This window comes from Pteronotus mesoamericanus, unplaced genomic scaffold, assembly GCF_021234165.1.
Source record: "Pteronotus mesoamericanus isolate MK-2021 breed Mesoamerican mustached bat unplaced genomic scaffold, CSHL_Meso_final scaffold_167, whole genome shotgun sequence".
NCBI classification, from domain to species: domain Eukaryota; kingdom Metazoa; phylum Chordata; class Mammalia; order Chiroptera; family Mormoopidae; genus Pteronotus; species Pteronotus mesoamericanus.
The window spans coordinates 30511486-30531191 of NW_026555308.1; the positions used below are offsets into that span (position 1 = coordinate 30511486).

The following is a 19706-nucleotide window of genomic DNA, read 5'->3' on the forward strand; positions in this document are numbered from 1 at the left end:
CCACGGCTGGGGCAAAGGAGCGTCCAGGGAGCTGCGTGAAGATATGGGGTTCGGTCTCGGACTAATCACCAAAAGCAACCCACTCAGCCAGCTTTATTTGTGAAACAAGGAAAGAAAGGCTTACTTCTTTTTAAAAAGGAAGGAAGAAGGAAGGAAGGAAGGAAAAAAGAAAGGAAGGAAGGAGGGAAGGAGGGAAATTGTGACCGTGGAGGTTTTGAGAAGAAAAGTCCTGTGACTAGTTCAGAAACAGCAACCTTCTCATCATACTCTGAGAGCCCAATTTGGCTGGGAGGACATGAGGGGCCAACAGGTGGCAGAACTGATTGTGTGGCCCAGGGAAAGTGACAGTCAGCTCTAAGCAGAGTGCACGGAGAGGACCCATTCAGCGCAGCCATGAGTTCTGAGAAGTTCAATAGCCCACAGGATGAAGCAGGGCCTCAGAGATCAGCTGGTCCAGTCCTTATCAATGCATGACTCTTCCTCAATATTCCCAACAAGCATCCAACCTGTGCTTTGAAACCTGCAGTGACCGGAGGGATTCCTCTTACTGTTCATCCGTTGCTAACGTGGCCATCCTTCAGTTCACACGCTTGTGAGTGCTAATGCATGCTGGCTGTGCCATAGCCAGTCATACAAAGGGAATTAGCATGAATAGGGTTTATTATGTGCATAAGTAACTCTATGAAAGTGCTTACTATATGCAGGCACTTTATAAATATACTCAGCAAATAATTTTGGTAACAATCAAAGAGATTAGGAAAGATCCAATACTTTTCCCATCTGAGCTCACACACAATTAAATAGGATTCACTTCTTGGTCCAGGAGACCCCTAAGTCACACTTTGTCTGCCCCACAGGATGTCTGCTGTCAAATTCTAATGTCGTTGGAAGAGGTCAGGATGTTCAGACTATAATAGAGAAAGCAACCCATGTAGGTGAAGGCAGAATCTCCTGAAAGTGTTACTTTCAAATAGTAATACTTACGGATATGTCATCACTAAAGTCAATTTCATCCAAATCAAGGTATTCAGGGGCTTCCATTATTCTTCTTTGCACATTTTGAGTAAGGTCATATGTTTATAAATTCCTGGACAAGACAGAAAAGAAAGGCAAAAGGGTAGGTTTTTTAATAAACAAAAACTGTATCTACATTTAAACAAACAAAATGAAAACGCTAATTGGTGCTAGTGCTGCCTTTGAGCGTGTTTCTATTTTTCGAATGTCCCCAGCCTGGCTTCCCAGAAATGTTAAGCACAGCGCCTCCGGGCTCCCCAGGATGGCTCCCCACTGAGTACCTGTGGTCCTTTGCTTCCCTTCATTTGTGCCTTCTTATCTTTTCCGGAGCACTGACTCAGGTCAAACTCACCCCCTGTGACCCATATTAATAGGACTGAGCCAGCCCATACCTAGCACATGTGACACCTTGAATGAAAGCAGGACTTTGAGAATGGGGTGCCCTGACATCTTAGGACGGCCATAGTCAAGTGTGGGGGGCACACCCCCAGGCGCCTGCAGACAGCACATACCGGATCTCCGCAGTGATAACACAAGTAAAGACAGGTGCCAGCAAGCAAATAGTAATGATGTTTCAGAATTTGAAGCACAACCTCTAGTTCACGCCTCAAAAATTCTTTTTAAAAGAGTCTCTGAGTACAGATTTAAACCACAGAGCTATTCTTGCATTGCCCTTGCTTCTCCCAGCTCTGCCTGACGGTGCCAGAGTGACCTGACGCAGGCGCCAGAATGTCCTCCGTCAGCACTCGCCTCGGGGCTGCCTGTGGCAGTTCTTTAAATCTGTCAGGAAGATACATCACCTCCCAGTTCATTTTCTCATCACTTATCATCATCACCATTGGCGGCGGCAGTGGCACCTACAGATGTCAAGAACAGAAAAATACAGACCTCCTGGCAGTGCCTTAGTGTGCGGTTATCATCCCCAGAGCCAACTCTCAGAGAGTGAAAAAGATTCCATTTCCCCCAACTTGTCTTTCTGATTATAAAAACTGCCTTATGTACTGAGACTCGTAAAGTAACTTGTTTTTTTCCCTCCGATCAAGGGATACTTGGAGAAGAGTGAGGAATACATTATTGGAAAGTAAAAAGTAATCTAGGCCAATGCAAATGAGCTTATTAATATCAGATCAGGAATGTAAAAATACTTTTTTTAAAAAGAAAACTCTTACTCTGAAGGCATTGCTTTCTCATCATAAGGTCTTTTTAAAGCTACACAAATAGTACAATTACAATAAAGGGAGAAATAATCACTTGCTATCCCATTCACCACACCCATCACTTGCTTTAATTTTCAGTGTTGTCTCTCTCTTCTTACATGCATGTACTCTTTTTTATATAATTTAAATTATAGCAGATGTAAAATTGTTCCAAGAAAGGATTAAGAATCCTGCTACCATGTTCAAATGAGATTATCCATCTAGAATAAATATTCAAAGTTCTTCTGAAATCACAGTAAGGTTTAAAATAAAATCAAGTTTGTATTTATAAAATATATGTATAGACAGTAATTTTATTATTTACAGAAATCTAAAAATAAGTTCTTAAGCATATTACTTGTTACAAAAATATCACTTTTTCTCTAATCCTCATGAAGCTTTTCACTGAAAACACTCACACTCATACTTGCAAATTATTCAAAATAATGTTCTCTTCCATTCTGGTGGATTCTGAGACAATCCAGGATCTTTGGATTCCAGCTTGTCAGCTAACAGACTTTTTTCCAATCTAATCTCTTTTCGCTAAGTCTTTTCTCCACAATGAATTGCTGAATTATAGACTATTTCCATGGCTTTGGTGAACACAAATATGATGCTGGGTGTAGGATGGGGTGCAAACAAAGTATGACCAGAAACATGGAGACATGGGGAGATGAAGCGGAGAGACATGCATCAAAGTGGGGACTGAGCAGATCTTGACACATATGGGAAATACAAAACTAAATGCAAAATGCCAATGAACACGTCTTAACCAAGCAAATTAACAAATAATCAGTGAGCCCCTGTTTGAGGTGTTCTGACAATACAAAAAGCAAAATACACTCAAGTCTAGTCATTTGCATGGAACATATCCAGTGGGTAATATAAATCATGATATTAAAGCATAAAATCTTTACATTTGGACTTGGAGGATGACAGTGAGATCCTTTATTCTATAGTCCAGAACACAAGAGTTACAACAGTTCCAGCCCATCACTGGAAGACCAGAACTACTGCTCATATTTATCTCAGTGGGTGGGATGGTCCAGCTGCAGACTAAGGGGTCCTAGGCATCCAGGATTCTCCTCTAGTTCCTAATGGGCCTCCATGTGCAGCCACCGCCTTTGAGATGCCTTAATCTTTTTTTAAAAAAATATTTTATTCATTTATTTTCACAGAGAGGGGAAGGGAGGGAGGAAGACAGGGAGGGAAACGTCAATGTGTGGTTCCTCTGGAGTGCCCAGCCTGGTCCACAACCCAGACATGTGCCCTGACTATGAACTGAACCAGTGACCCTTTGGTTCACAGGCCGGTGCTCAACCCACTGAGCCACACCAGCCAGAGCTGAGATGCCTTATTTTATGGCCCAGTTCCTTTGGTCTGGTTTAAATGCTTTTTTTTTTGCAAGGTGCCTCTTTCAAAGTATTACATCCTCATTTATAAGGTGCAAAAATCCCTGTGGTTCATCAGTCTCAGCCACATTGCCAACATTAATTGCTTCTTTTCCATGGAGGTTACATTGCCCCATGGTCATTGCCTCCTCCTTCCACATCTGCGCATTGACTTGCACCCTCGGGTACCCCCATCCGAGAAACTGGGCATGCAGTGGGAAGGGAGGAGGTCAGGTTAGAGCAGCTGCTGCAGATAACCCAACCCGGTAAGGACAATAAGCCGGGCTGCGGGCGCCCTTCTGGCACCGCTTCACGCTGCACCGCAGCCCACGGTGGGAACCATCAAGCCCCCTTTCTGATCTAGGACGCACGGGCTCTGATGGGATGCACAGCTACCCATCAGAGGCCTACCCCAGAGGCCAAGAGCCGAGTCTGGCCCACAGATGTGAGGTGTTTGGCCCTAGCAGTGTTTTAAAAATAATCAGGTCAGTTGCCCACATGTAGACCTTGGATGATTTCACATTAAATTCTGGAGTTTTGGATTCACTTTTAAAATAACCGACTCTGCGGCAGCACAGGTCCACATCCCCCATGACAAGAGTTGGCCTCAGCTGAGCAGCAACTGTCCCTACCTGTCTGGGGGTCGGCTCCCCAGTTCCCCAGATCCTCTCCCATCTGCTTTCCTCATTGACAGGCCCGGCCTGGTCTTGAGGATATTTAAGTGTTGGACCCTTCAAAGGAATTCAGTATGAAACAAGGAGTACCACTTTTTTTTTCTTATTGGTGCCTCCTGCCAAATAATGTTTGTTTCATTTGTATTCAAAGATTGAATTTGTATTCTAAGATTATTTTAAATTCTCATACTGCAATAGCAACAAAACAAAATTTCTTACAAATTAACTACAAGCATGTTACAGTTTGTGCTTTTACAGGGCCTTCATTCTTCCTCATAGTATTAGAAAAAGAAAACCTTTGGGAACATGATAAAAAAATATATTACACGGTGGAGACTGTGTTTCCCGCCCTGTACAGCTAGAGGAAGGAAGGGCTCTTGTCTTGCAGTGACTGGCACCACTTCACTGCTTGGCATACAAAGGAAGAGTGGTGACTGCGTGCCAAGTGTAAGCCCAGAAAGAGACCGAAGCCATCCTTCATCTAGCCAGACCAGCAGCTTGGGCGCAAGAGGACCAACCTTACTCAAGATCAACAGGGGTGGGTTTACGCCTAAGTGCAAAATACTCTTCAGCCTCCCCCTAAAGGGCAGTCTGCCTTAAAACCCTTGACATGAGATGTTACTGCTATTCATCATAGCTGGCCCCGAGTCACTTCGGACCTCAGGACCCTGTCACTGATCATTTATATTGCACCCCACCCTATCAGCCCCAGCCCTACTAGCTGCAGTCACTTGTCCCAGGTTCACTGAGGTCCCCAAGGGCTTTGTTTTGTACTGCTGCCCCCCTCCACCCCACACTCCTCTCCCAAGGTCTGCCTACCTTCAGCTCTGTCTATCTATTGAAATTATTCCATTTCATCTCAGTTGGTCTTTCAGCTTCTCTTCACTGATGCTGGCAATTTTTAATTCATTATTTACTTAGGCAGGTATGCTGTGTGTTTAATTTTTTTATGGGGGTAGAGGTGAAGATGGAAATTGGACAGAGGGTTAGAATATAGAAAGGTAAAAGGAAACAACTGTCCAATCGTTTAGCTGTACCAATCTGAGTAGAGAAATTTGTAGGGAGGGAAAGAATAAGAATACTCGGACATGCAGACACGGGGCTAGGTGGTGGGACGGGTATGCTGTGCAGAATATGGGGGCAGCAATTTGACTCCCGTCTTTTGATGTGCCCGAAGCATGGGGAGAGCCTTTACCCACACTCCAAACTGACGTTCTGCTAGATAAAACAAAGAACAAAATAATCAGCATCAACTATACACAATGTCGGCAGGACTTTTCCTACTCTCACTGAGTGTTGATAAACTGCCAAGAACAGAAGTCCCTCCAGCGCCTGTTAAAGTATGTGGGAGGGGCTCATAGCCCTAATGGGTCTATCAACACCATGTCACCTTCTCATGAGGGGCCTCAGTGATGGCCCAAGAGCTCCCTTTAAGGGAAGATTCAATTTGGGAAAGAGCTCAAAGTAACTATGGGTCCAACTGGATAATAAAAATCAGATAAGCAATTTAAAAGATAGCCTCCTGCCTCTAGTCTGATTTTCAGGTGAGTGAGTGAGTGAGTGAGTGAGTGTGTGTGTGTGTGTGTGTGTGTGTGTTTCTTGAAAACCGACTCTGAAAATAATTCTAAATGGAGACTTCCAAAAATCTGTTGGGTGATGGCAGCATCAGTGGAAAAAGTTTGGAGTGGCCAACAAAATTTCTTTGAGAAACTACCCTCATTTTACATACACATTCTGGTGTTCTTGGCTCATATTTAAAAAAAAAAAAAGGCTTACTGATTTGTGACTACAGTCACATATCACATAAATTGCTCTACTGAAATTCTTCTTAAAATGAATTGCCTCACTCCATTTTACAAGGAGTCAGCACGGACTCATTCTGAAGGCTCACGTTACACAGATTTCTCCTTTTCTGCCAAAGTCACTATTGCTACATTCACCAGTAAACTGTGAGGCCCGGTAATTAAAAGTAAGTTAAGGCTTGTCAAAATAAATGAACAGAGTACATTTGCTGATGAGGTAACCTCAATCGATTTGTATTACAACTTCTCTTTACTCTTAAAATTCACCAATATTTGGGAAAATACAGCGGCTCCCTACAGCCCAACATACCGACACGCAAACATAGAGCAAACTTTGTACTGGGATAAATTTTCAGCTCGAAAGCCTGCACATAGATACTGGACTGACTTTCTTTAACAAGAGCTTTTTAAAAAAAAAAATCACAAACTAAGTACTGGAATGCTTGGGTGGAAAAAAGTGGAATATATGAAATGTTGTCCCCAGTTGGCTCAGTAGCTTGGCTGGCAAGGAAGCAACTCATTCCAAATGTTGGATTCAGTTTCTTTTACTCTTTGATTCAACAGTAGCCAGAAGCATGGCTGTCACAAAATGTCTAGTCCTGAAGCAGAAAAATGATAGAGGCAAGAACTCCTACTGGAAAGAGGCAACTAAAGGAGAGCCAAGAAGCACACATGAGGAGAAAGAGAGAAAGCACAAGCTGTCTAGATTTCATCCACTCCTTCATTTATGGAATATTCCTGTGTGGACATGCAGGAATACTACTACTCTCCACTCCTGTATGGGGCGTACAGCACAAGGGAGACAGACAAGAAAATAAGCCATTACAATATAATGCTGTCCTTGCTAAGACAAATAAATGTGTCTGAGACACCTAACCTAGAGACCTTGGTGATGAGGGAAGTCTGACTAATAGAGGTGCGGTCTAAGCTGAAAGCTGGAAGACGACGGTATGAATGCTGAGGGAGCTGTGGGGCCAGAAGGAAGTGTTCCAGCTAGTTGCTATGTTAGATAGGCAAGGGTCTCAAGGATCTCTAGGTCTCGATGGTTCTTACTAAAGGCTATTCTTGCTATGTTAAAATGTAGCACAGTATTTTTCAGATGCAGCTGAAATCCCATGAGCCTGACCAGAACCCAACCTGGTAAATTTAGCCTGCTGCCAAGAAAAAATCAACATGTAATTAACCAAATAGTGTATCTAAGCAATGGCTAAGCCTCCCTTCTGGGACACAGAGCTTTCCATGTGATCCCCTCTCTTCTGCTTGCTGCGAGTAAATAAAACTACCTAAAGTAAAGCAGGTCTTCTTCTCTAAAAGAACGTCCCCAAGTGGTGAACCCCTTGAGTGTGGTGATGGTTACAGCATGGGCAAAGGCCTGGAGGTGAAATTCTGAAAAAGAATCTCAAAAAGATGAATAACACCAATTTAATATCTATTGTTCCTCCCCGCCCCCCGCCCTACAAAAAGGGGTCTTGAAGTGGGAGGGCCAAGCTGGGGTGATAAACAGGGGTGGTTGAGGGAGTATTTCCAAAACCAGATAAACAGAGCACATTTTCTTGGAATATCAAGTTTTCCGGCATGTTTGCAGAAAATACAAGTGAGTGTTTGGTATCAAACAGGAGACTTCAATGAAATACACTGAGCCTGCAAGCAGCTCCTGAGGAAGTGGGGGTTACACTTCCTGTCTGAGCAGCCACAGAAACATTCACGAGGTGAAACTTCCCACCGGGGTCTAGGTCTGGGTGCTTTTACATATACTCTCTCATTTATGTTTCACAAAGACCTTGGAGGACAAATATCTTTATAATATCTTCTGTGGGGACAAGGAAACCAAGGCTCAGAGAGGTTCTGTAATTGCCTCACAGGCACGCAGCCAGGACTTCTGACGTTAAATATGCTTTTCTCCCTTATTTCAGCTTGCCACAACTTCAGTGGTAATGTAACACCTTACCTGTGTCTAACATTTTATTATTTTTTAAGTCACCTTCACTATTTTTTTAATCTGACCTTATTCATTACAACTCTGTAAGGGAGGCAGAGGGAGTACATTGTGATTTGCAATCATATTCTATTTTAGAGATGGCAAAACTCAGAAATGTTTTGGCCAAGGTTATGTACTACCAAGTAGGGGCAACACCAGCTCAGACAATCCACTTCCCAGTAACAAGTCCAGGGCCCTTCTGATTCACCACGCCTCCTCCCATCCCAGATTTCTCTGAAGCACGGGCATGTCTTTGAACCGTAAGGTCAGAACCCCATAGACATTCTCTGCCCTGAACGCTATTGCTTTTGGTGTTCAACAACTATAACATCAAATAAATTGCTCTTTCCTCTCTCTGGCAGAGTCTAAATAGAAATGGCAGGCGTGATCATCATCATGAAAGAAAAGCATAGAGTCCTTTGTGTCCCTAACATACCTTGCCCACAGATATCCCTGAACTAGTTTGTGGAACATTATATTTCATAGCCAGTTGGTTTAATAATGCAATTTCATCTTTAAAGAAAATCTGGTTATGACCATCCTTCCTTGTATCTTATTAAAAAGCACTGTACTAGAAAACTCATTCTACAGATGAGGACTGCTCTGACAAATCCTATCGAGGCTGGCCTTTTTGTAGTTTGCAGCCCTAGGTTGTACTTCAAAATTCTTGCAAATGATTCAGGGGTCATTTCATTATTTCTAAAATCAAAATACTGAGCATGAACCAACTTATGGTACAAGTTCAGAGCTTGAAAAGACCTTAGTTTTTAAGCAAAGAGGCAGAAGTACTTTTAAATTTCTGTGTGTGATTCATAGTTATTTTAATATTTAAAATTATTTTGGAAAGAAGGAAAAGAAACTCATGCTCATAGTAGCTGTGCAGAGAAATAAAAAGAAGGTACAATAGAATATATATAAAATAGAATATATACACACATACATACACATAAACTCAAGAAAAAACACTGTGTTCAGTTCCGGATGCCACTTCTTAAGAAGGCCTCAGGTAAACTGGAATGTACCAAGACAGAGTAAGGAAAACTCTGTCTTGCAAAGCACAGCTAAGGAAATGACCAGCTGGGAGAAGACAAAAGCACTCTTCTCTTGCTCTATGAATCTAAAGAGCCACCAGGTAAAACGAGACTTTGACTTCAAGGGTAGCTATTAGAGGAAATCTCAGGGATCTGCTGATCTCAGCAAAGACTTCCTACTAACAGCACCTGAAATGGGCTGCTGTGAAGTGGGAGGCACCCTATGAGATCATAACTACCCTAGTAAAACTTGTTTGTAAAGAGGTCTGGAGGGATCCTCTGAGGGGAAAAGATGCGACTCATGCACTGGGAAGAAGAAAGAGATGACCTTCTGTCTCAAAGACTCCGTGCAGTCTGAGATGGCAGTGGAAACACCCCCGAAGCCAAACCAGGACCTCAGGACAGTCCTGACCCACGTCAGCCCCTCTCCAGGGGGCTACCATGACATAATCTCTGTTGAACTTCCCTTATCCTGTTTCATTTGCCATCCTGATCCCACCAGAAATGTGAATGAAATATGGAGGTGAAGGGAAGGGAGAGGAGGTGAAGGGAGGAGAGGAGAGGGGAGAAGGGAAAGAGAAAATAATTTTAAAGAGAGCTGAAATATTGCTCATTCTATTAGAATATGATTTACTCTATGTTGTAGATGAAAACTTATTGATTCCACAAGGACAAAAGTATGACCTAATGTGATCCAAACAAAAAGAATATATCTGGGAAGAAAAAGGAAACATTTCTAGCACTAGGAAGTTAAGCCTGGGCTTAAGCCAACTGTGTCGTGCACTGGCTTCTGGAAAGAACTATGAAATAATTTGGGAACTGGATCTCTTACTCAGTTATGTACAGGAAACTATCCAAATCCAAGTTCCAAATTTTTGGCACACCTGTAGCGGTCATGGTTTACTCCTGATTTTGCAAAGCTTACTTGATTTCTACAGTGGATTTGTTTGGCAATTATTATTGAGAATGTATGGAACACAGACGACAATCCCGATTCCCATTTTAGAGCAAAGTAGACATAATAGCAGCGTGCATGGGGAGCATTAAAGACTACATCAGGAGTCAATGGTCTTGGCTTTGTTCTCATACCTCTCAGCATTTGTAAGGACTAAACTTCTGAGCAACACTAGACCAGGGGTTCTCAAAGTTCAGTGTGCAAGAGAATCATCCAGAAGGCTTATTAAAACAGATTGCTGGGTCAAACTCCAAGAGTTTCTGATTCAATAGGTCTGGGTTGGGGCCTGAGAAGTTATATTTCTAACGAGGTCCCAGGTGATGCCGATTCTTTTGGTCCCGTAACCACATTTGAGAACTACTTCCTAAGATCAATGACTTGTCCCAGCTCTGACTGCATCTGCACTTAATTAAAAGATGGTGACCTCTTCCCCACATTCTCCATCTCGACAGATGTTAACTTCGTTATACAGGATCCATGCCTAGTGTCCTTCTGATTAAACTGCCTCAGTGGACTTGACTAAGCATTTCCCATGAAGACCACCCAGAAACCTCAGGTCTGAAGTCTGTGTGTATATGTATATGTGTATGTGTATGTGTGTGTGGTTGTGTATGTGTGTTTAATCCCCAGTGCTATACAAGGGACACTCGTTGGCCTACAAAGCCCTGAAGAATCTGGGCTGGGGTTCCTTTAAAATATCCTTCCTCCATAGTACTTCATGGCAGCGAAGATGTTCTAAGTTTCTGCTTTTAATGAGACCCAGGTTTATAATTTTAGATGAGGCCTTTTTAGAGCAAGAATCTCAATGTAGGGATATCCATTCACCAGAACTACAGTATAATAAATCCCATGTCTATTAATGAAAAAGGAAAATGGAATAATGTAAGAATCTGCTAATAGTTAGCTTAAAATTCAATGCTTACACAACACTTAAATGATTTAAAATAATTTAAGACATTTAAAATAATTACTCATCAAATCCAAAGAAGTCCAAATGTCTACTACACTGGCTAACTGTGGAAAACAAAATCTTCCCCAAGTATTTAAAATTATAATTATGATGTGCTTACTTTTATTAAATCCAAATCCAGAAATCAGATTATTATGAAGATTTTATCAACTCTTCCAATTAAAATGTTCTACCTTAAGTAACCAAAAATGGAAATAAACTGTCTATAAAATAAAAGTCCCTTTTTTTCCCTGAAGAGTATAGTTTGATACTTAGGTGATTAAGCAAGCATAGTGGGCTAAATGTCTATAGTAACCAAATATTTGCACATCTATGCATACACACAGAGAGTCAGTCATTTGGCAAACACTAATTCTTTAATCCAATGTTTTTATCTAGCCCCAATTTACTAAAGACAATTAAAGGAAGGAAAATTAACAAAATATGCTTCTATCATGGATGAGGTGCTATGATTAAAAGCACAAGAACTGATCACAGTATACTTAAGTAATACATTTCCAATGTGTCAAAGCATTTCAAGAAAACATAAGATGAAAACATGAGGTTACTGTTAAGTACCTTTAGGAGTTCAGCTAGGAAGTGTTACCCACAGTTTGAACAATATGCTGTTCTTAACACCATACCTTGCACAGACTAAGTACTGAAAATGTTTATATTAAGTTGATATCCAGACCATGATACTGTTGAGTCACTTTATCGCTTCTACATCAACAATCTTAATATTGTCTTGAAAAACAAATGCTGTGATGATTATGTGTTCAACTTACAACAACTTAGTGTTCATATATCTCCTTCTTGGACAGTTTCCCTCAGATGTCTATTTTTGGAGGAATCAATTTTTGAATCCCCCTTTCAGAAATGGTATATTGATGTGGGCCATGGAGACCTTAGCTGTACCTTCAAATGATGGAGCTCATTCCCCATTGATTAAAACTGAGGTTTTTCTTTCTTTCCTTTCTTTTCTCTCTCTCTCTCTTTCTTTCTTTTTTTCTTTCTTTCTTTCATTAAGCATATGGAGAAAGGGTAATATTTGTATTTGCAGGCTGTGATGTAGGCTTTTCCTTTTTAGCACCCCAGAAGGACACCAACTTCATTTTGTAATTCACCAACATAAGCAGGAAAGGACTGAAAGCAGAGAAGCCTGAAGAGAGGGCTGTGAGAACAGCTGGAAAAAAGACACAGGCTGCCAAGTCTTTTAAGAAATTGACTAAGATAAAGTGAGAAATCCAAAGTGGAGCCATCAGGCACATTAATAATACACTGAATTTGGCCCCTCTAAGAATTTCAATTTCTGAATCATCATCTCCAATCCAGATGTCCCCATGTGTCATCTTCTTTCTTTCCGAAAGGAGAAAAGACACCCTGAAACAGACGAAGACTAAGATGGCTAAAGGAAGAATGTCGATCAGATCTAAAAATACTTTCCCATAGTAAAACTGTACCTGCTTGTTTCCGAAGTCAGTTAGGCAATCTGTGTAAATTCTGCTGATGAACAAGGGGTGTGTGCCATTTCCTGCATTCAGATATTCTGATTTTCCAGTATAGATTAAAATTGGGATGTACACAGCCACACCAGCCACCCAAAGTGCAGCAACCACCCTCAAGGAAGGCTTCTGATGGTCCAGGTTTTGAGCCTCGCTTAAGGGGTGGACAGTTTGGTAAAGCTTCCGGTGGTAGAGCAATGCAAAGTGTAACATGAACCAGATGGCCAGCGAGGTCGTCAGGGCTGCCGTGAAGCACAGAACTTTGCAGCCAGCTGAATCCAACATGAAGCCAGAAGAGTAAACAATTTTCATGACATTCACCACCAAGTTTTTAATGAGGTGGACAAATATAAGACTGAAAATGAGAAGAAAGGATGTCTGTAAACGCTCAGTGATACATTTCCTGGTAGAATAAAATAAACACGTGTTTCCAACCGAGCTCACAAGGATGAGAGTGGCACAAGTGATGATCTCAAGCATGTCTGCAGACAGCTTCATGGTAAATGGCAAATCGGTTATCTCAAATGTCTTCTCTTCAGCCTTAGTCACTAGGCATTCAGGTAACTTTTAAGAGGTCTTCAGTGAAGAGACCTGTGTTTTTTTAGCCACTATATGCTAACAAAATCGACTGGTGTCACTCTAACAGTTCAAAGATGGTCTGTAAGAGAATGCTGCTTGCTCCAGTGATGAGCTGCTGAAAACAGAACCACTTCCCAAGATAATTCTGTTTCTAGCTTCTCTGGGGACCTCACTATGATGGGAAAGTTCTAGGTATCATTGCTTAATTAAAAGTTCTCAGAAATGTATTTATAGCATGCAATGCAATGTCCTAGATACATGTCAGATGGGTTTCAACCACCATGAGGGAAAGAATAAAATTAAACCTGTGGCAGTAAAAGAAAGGTGGCCAGAGGTTGAAGTTACTCTCTTTATTCATGGGAAACATTTAAAGAAGTGGGCATGACTAATAACAATGATGATTTCCAAATAACAAAAAAATGACAAATTACCAAAGAGAGCGATAACATGAGAGAGATTTATGAAGGACAGTAGTTTTCTGGTTTCTCTAACATTTTGGAAAGCAGGAATATTCTGGTGATCTCAAGTGCATGTGAATATTACAAAATAAATGAGAGAAAATACTTGTAAAAGCAGTAGGGAATGAAATAAAGAAAATAGGAAGGAAGGAAAAAAGTGATTAGGAAGACTCTCCCTCCCCTCCCCTAAGAGTACAAGAGGCTGGGAAATGATTTCTGTCTGAAGTATGATTGGAAGGTTCAGAGCAAGGACAGGAAAATGGCATTGAAACATGTTGCTCAAGTAGTCTGGCATTAAGTCACTTTCTGTATGAATTCTGTTGGCCAAGTATGTCATAATGATCCATTCTGGGGACAGACTACTTTTCCTCTACTGTATTTGCTTGTATTTGCTTGTAACTTTTGCTGTCAATCATCCTCTTTACACTGCCACAGGATATGCTTCAGTCTGACCCAGTGGTGCACTGGAGCCAGCTTGCACTGACTTGAGCAATTGTGCACATCTCTTCCCAATTCTGTGGCCAATGACCTCATGTTAGGAGCCTGAAGTTGGGCATGATTGGAGTATTTACACCCTGGAAATGAGCACGTACTACAAATCAGGGCTTTTGGGGAAAGGAGAGTTGTTTCACAAGGACAACATTGGCCTAAAAAATAGTCATAAAAAATTAGCTAAAATTTTTTCTGTATAAGGATAAGATCAGTATTTGGCACCCACCAACTCTTTAAGTAATGGTATGTGTAAAAGGTTTATGGCAGTGTTAGCAGATTAAAAAGCTGGGCCCCACAATTCCACTGCAGGAAGACAAGGCGAGGGGGCTGACGCTTCTAGTAAACCCTTCATCCCTTGTTGGCTATTCCATTTCAGATTCTCCACACCACATTTTTGTTTAAGAAGAAATATCCATTACCTTGGTGTCAAATGCAGTCAGTCAAAAGGCTACATTTCTAACGATGATAAAAATAATACTAATACTAACAAAACAGTAATAGTAACAAGACAATAATAATGTTCATATTGGCTGCCATTTATATAACACCAATTTGACATGATGCTGATGTTTGGCTTTATAAAGTTAACCTCGCTTAATCCTTAATAGCATTTCTCATTTTGCTGATGAGGAAACAGAAGACCAGAGAGGAAGAGTAAATTGCTCAAAGCTACTGAGTAATGGAGACAGGAATCAAAGCCAGGTATGACTGATTCCAAAACCATCAGTTCTTCATCATGGCCTCTCCACACATAATGTCAGACGGTGGATTTTCTGTTGACTATTTTTGATCTTCCCCTAATGACTCACAATTAGTACACTCAACATACAAAGCCCATAATAAACTCCTTTTGAGAAGAGTGTCCTCAGGATTATAATATACAAGTCATGCCTGTTTTTGGCTAGCAATTAGTCATCTCCCTTTTCCTTCACAGATAATAACACACATGATGGGTGTTTACACTTCTGAGTCTCATAAAGATGTTTAAACATTCTGCACTCCACTGCAAGATGCCTTACTCGAAACAGAAAAAGGCTGTTTGCAGCAGCCATGAGCTCCGCCCCAACCTTGTCCCTGACCGTGCTTAAGTAGGGGTACAACAACTGTTTGGAGTGAATCTGGGGAGCAGTGAAGAACAACCTTAAACAGCAGGCAACATATAGCCCATCCTAATGTGAGAACTAATTTTAGGATAATGAACTAAGAAATTGTCTATGTGATGCTATTTCTCAAATACACCCAAAGAGTAATAATTTATGCCAAGTAATACTGACTTCCCAGGGCTAAAGGGGAGAAAAATGTTTTGTAAATTGCTGTCCCTAAAGGCTTACATAAACATTTATTTTTCAAAGGATCAGCAAACATGTAATATGTTCCTCTGCATTAGGGCAAAAGTGTAAAACACATGTCATTTTTTTCCCTACTGAGCTATTCCTGTACTAGAGAAAGAGCACACTAAAATGAAAGGAAGTAAAGTTAATTTCTGTGAATACCAGCTTGATTGGTGGATAATACTTTTCTTTGTTAACTATGGTAAAGTAGAGCTAAAGAGGTACCTTTGTGAGGCTGCACTCAATTGATTTTCTACTGAGAACCTATTGTGTACACACCATCACACTGGACTCTAAGGATGGTACACAAGAGTGGAAGCCATTGTCCCTGCCTTCAAGAGATACATGATCTAGTCGTTAGAACACGCTGATGTACAATGCATATGTTACACATATTATGCATATGGATACATACACACATATTGTGTCATTTATTAGAAGATATATTTAGTTATTTATTAAAATTAATAAGTAATGAATAATATAGTGTAATAAGTTGTCTGATCATGAGTACAAAAATAAAACATTCAGACGAGACAGGGATTCACATGGGTAGGACTATTTTTAATCTTCAGTTCACAGAAAAGGCAACTGAAGCTTGGAGAAGTTAAAGCACTTAACCTAACTAGCGGAAAGAGGTGGCATTGAACTCTACAAACCTCTGGCTTTCAATGGCTTTTCTGAAATGGAAAGAGATATGGAAAAGCAAAGATGACTGAATTGTGAGTCAGAGGGGCTAAGCAGTGGGTGCTACTCCAAGGGTCCCCAGGTGCTGCACTGATGAGCTCAGGACAGCAGAAGGCCCATTTCTCAGGAGCCAGGAGGGCCCGGGAAGCAATGTGCATCTTCCACCAAGGGAGGTAACTGTCATGTGTACATTTCAAGGAGGAAAGAAAAAAATCTTCCTTTGGAAACTAAACATAGGCTCTGCCAATCCAACTTCACTGAGGTCATTTGAGAACTGAGGAGTTCAAAGGTTCTCTACAGCTTCCATTTACTTTGGCATAAGATTTAACAGAAAAAGAACTAAGGGAGAATGTATAGGCCTAGGCTGTTTTCCAAATCTCAAACTGCTGAAGTTATTTAGAATTTAACTCACAATCACATGTAAAGTGGTTCAGATGTAAATGTTTTCCGCGTGGCTTAAGGCAATCTAGGTTTCCTCAAATGCACATGTGCTGTTCTAATATGAAATCTATGGATTCAAAATCTCAAAGTACTTTGGGTTCCTCCTGATTAGAGAGACTGCCGTAGCTTTATGCGACTTTAGGTCGGAGGAGGAGAAATTAAACACACCGCCTTCATTTGGGCATTAGGTTCTCACAGTAGCCCAAAGATAAACAAACTTTGCAGGCTGAGGGAAGGGCATTTACTCCTCTAAACTGTGTATGTAATATAAATAAATGCGTTTTAAGAAGAGATGCCCGAAACTTGATTCTGAAGCTGAATCTACACAAGGGCATGTTCATTTATTTTAATGAACATCAGTCTAGCGCATATGGGGGAGGGCATGCCTTCTTGAGAGCAGGCTGGTCTAACCAAGCTGGATAATTTACTAAGAATTCACAGAAAGATACTGCTTAAAATTGTCTGATTTGTTTCCTGGCCAGGAGCAAATGGATATTTGCATTTTTATATAGAACAAAATGAGGGGAATTGCCGAATCTTTTATCTTGTAACCAATGGCTGCTTGAAGTTATTTCCAATTCTCTCTAAGGCAGTGATTTTGCGACCAGCCAGGGCAGGACTACAAACCCCTAGCTTCAAATTAGAAGTGCATGAAAAGGAACTTCAGGCTGGCTGGGGCCCGAGCAATTAAATGGTAGCTGCCTTTTAGATATACTACTGTTGCTAATTATATTAATGTGCTCAGTGCTGGGAAGTGTGGATAAGAGCTCCAGGCCACTCTGCTGGAGGAAAGGGAGCTAAGACTGATGAAGCCTGGCACTGAACTGGACCCTTCACATACATTCTCTTCTGAAATCCTCACGATAACCTACACGGCATTGCTAGTTTCAATAAGGCTGAATTACTTGTCCAGTTGGTTCCAGGTGGTATGTGACTGAATCAGGAGTCTCATTAGGTGTTCGTGGCTCCAAAGCAGTGAGTTGGCAGGGCCTTGAATAAGAATGGAGAGAAATGCTAAACAGAAAAACCAGCAGAAACTGGGTAGCAGAGAAAGATGAGAGAATTTGAGAATCGGGCCTTAAAGAAAAATTCTGCAAGTAAGAAGAGCCCACCGGTGCCTCTCCTTCCTGTACATGGTAAGGGGGAGCCTACACAGGGAAGCTTTGAGGGTAGAACCTGGGGGCGCTTCCGGGTCAGAACACAGGAGGCCGGAGGGGAGGTGCTGCCACCCGAAGGAGATGAAGGGCTTTATGGTGCTCAGGGAAACCACTGAGCACTTCTGACACTACAGGTGCCAGAGGAGAGGCTCCCATATGTCTGAGGCTACAAGGCCTGGTGAACCAGGGAAGAGCGCCTATGCTGGCACCCTCTAGGCCAAACTCTAAGTGCAACAAAGCCTGTCCCGAGGAATCTGAACCCAGAGGCCCGGGTTAAACCACAGGATAGTGAAAGGTTTATCGAGTCATATCTGCTCTGATCTCAGGTCCCCCCCACACACAATGAAATATATAGGTTCATGTGTGTGTGTGTAGCAGTGTACACAAGTATGTGTATATATACATATACACACATATATAAACATATGCACATATGTTTCTATGCAAGCTGTTATACAATTGCTAGTTTTTGTGAGTATTTACTTCCTAAAATCACACAGTCATAGAGGTGCTTTATGCTTGTAACTGGAGGGTGCTCCATGGGCTCTTTGCTGAAGGCGGAAATTCTAAACACACTGTCTCAGCATAAACTCAGTTACTTGGCAAGCAGTTATGGAAAATTCCCCCTACCTTCTCCAGGCTGAGACCATCCCCGAGCCCCTTCATCTATATCTGTGTTCTATCCTCTAAAGATTAAACCCACCTCCGGCTTTTTGCACCTGACCACAAACAACCCACAACCTACATCAGCTCTACAAATAAAATCCACCCCATCTTTTCTCCCCTCTCATCCAAACTTCTCAAAAGCAGCATCTACATTCAACGCTGACACTTTCTTAGCTCCTTTTACTTCCTAACTCACCACAATTTTGTTTCTACTTCTTTTTCCCCTGAAAATGATTTAGAACAAGATTAGCTCCTACCATTAAATCCAGTAACACCTGGTCCTGTCTCTCATTCTTTCTCTTTTTCCTTTAAGGCTCTAGTACATTTGCTCCCTATATATCAAAAGTCTTGGTCCACTTCTCTTCTCAATCAACCACTGACCCCTATAGGTACAGAGTTCCATCTGCTTCTGGGTATTACCACCTGGAAGTCCCATATGCTGCCCAACTCAAACTGTTTTTTTAATCTTTACACTATTTTTTCCCATAACTATTTAGTCTCCTTATACTCCCCTCCCCCAGCAATCACCACACTGTTGTCCATGTCCGTGACTCACCCTTACTTGGCCACATCATCATTCTCAACTCAGCTGAGGTCACAGACTTGGCTATTATTCCTGGCCCCTCCCTCTCACTCACCTGCACATTCAATCATTCTGTCAGTTAAATTTTTATCCTTTCATCCTTCATACCATTTTCTTATTGTGGCTTCTCTCTCTCTCTCTTTTTTTTTTTTTTCTGAAATGAATTTGAGAAAAACAAGACTTAAAGCAAGGAAATTAGTACATTTTCACTTCTTCAAAAATGCTCTCTGAGTCTACACAACTCTCCAAGTGACTTAAAATACTGAGATGGCCTTGTCACTTTACTACTGAAAAACACTTCAGTGTCTTCCCACTGCCTATAAGGCAGGTGGCCAGTTCCTCCACCAGTTACATAAGGCCAGCCGTGCCGGGTGCCTGCCTACTCTTCAGCTCCTACCATACTCTGACACGCACTGGAAGCTTCAGTGATACTGATGGAGACTCTGTGCACACTCCATACTGATCCTTGCACTGCAGTTTTGGCTTATGCTGATATCCCTGCATATATCCTTCTTCTCTCATTACCACTCCAAGCCATGCAAACCCCCACCTTTGGCTTTTCATTTGCCTGTTCTCTCAGGTCACTATATTTCCGAAGCTCCTTTTGCCAGTTGACTGACTTCCTGATAGGTCTGGCCAAGGGCAGGCTGGGATAAAGGATTAGAGGGCAGGGAGAAAGGCAAATCTCTCCCCTCTCCCGATTCGTTCCCTCTCCCACTCTCAGTCTGTTTCCCTCTCCCACTCTCTCACACACACCCCTGCCCTATCACAGGCAGTGTCTCCTGTAGGTTATCAGTTCCCATAGGCAGCGTGATTA

General features: G+C 41.7%; 1 protein-coding gene across 2 annotated transcripts in view; it reads right to left on the minus strand.

The window, feature by feature from the left end:
- Positions 1-19706, minus strand: part of SNCAIP (synuclein alpha interacting protein) — a 141658-nt gene that overhangs the window by 63341 nt on the left and 58611 nt on the right. For both annotated transcript variants that reach the window (XM_054589903.1, XM_054589904.1), the window contains exon 2: positions 985-1087. In XM_054589903.1, coding sequence (XP_054445878.1) covers positions 985-1041 — 57 coding nt within the window. In that variant the 5' untranslated portion in view covers positions 1042-1087. The remainder of the gene's footprint in view (positions 1-984; positions 1088-19706) is intronic.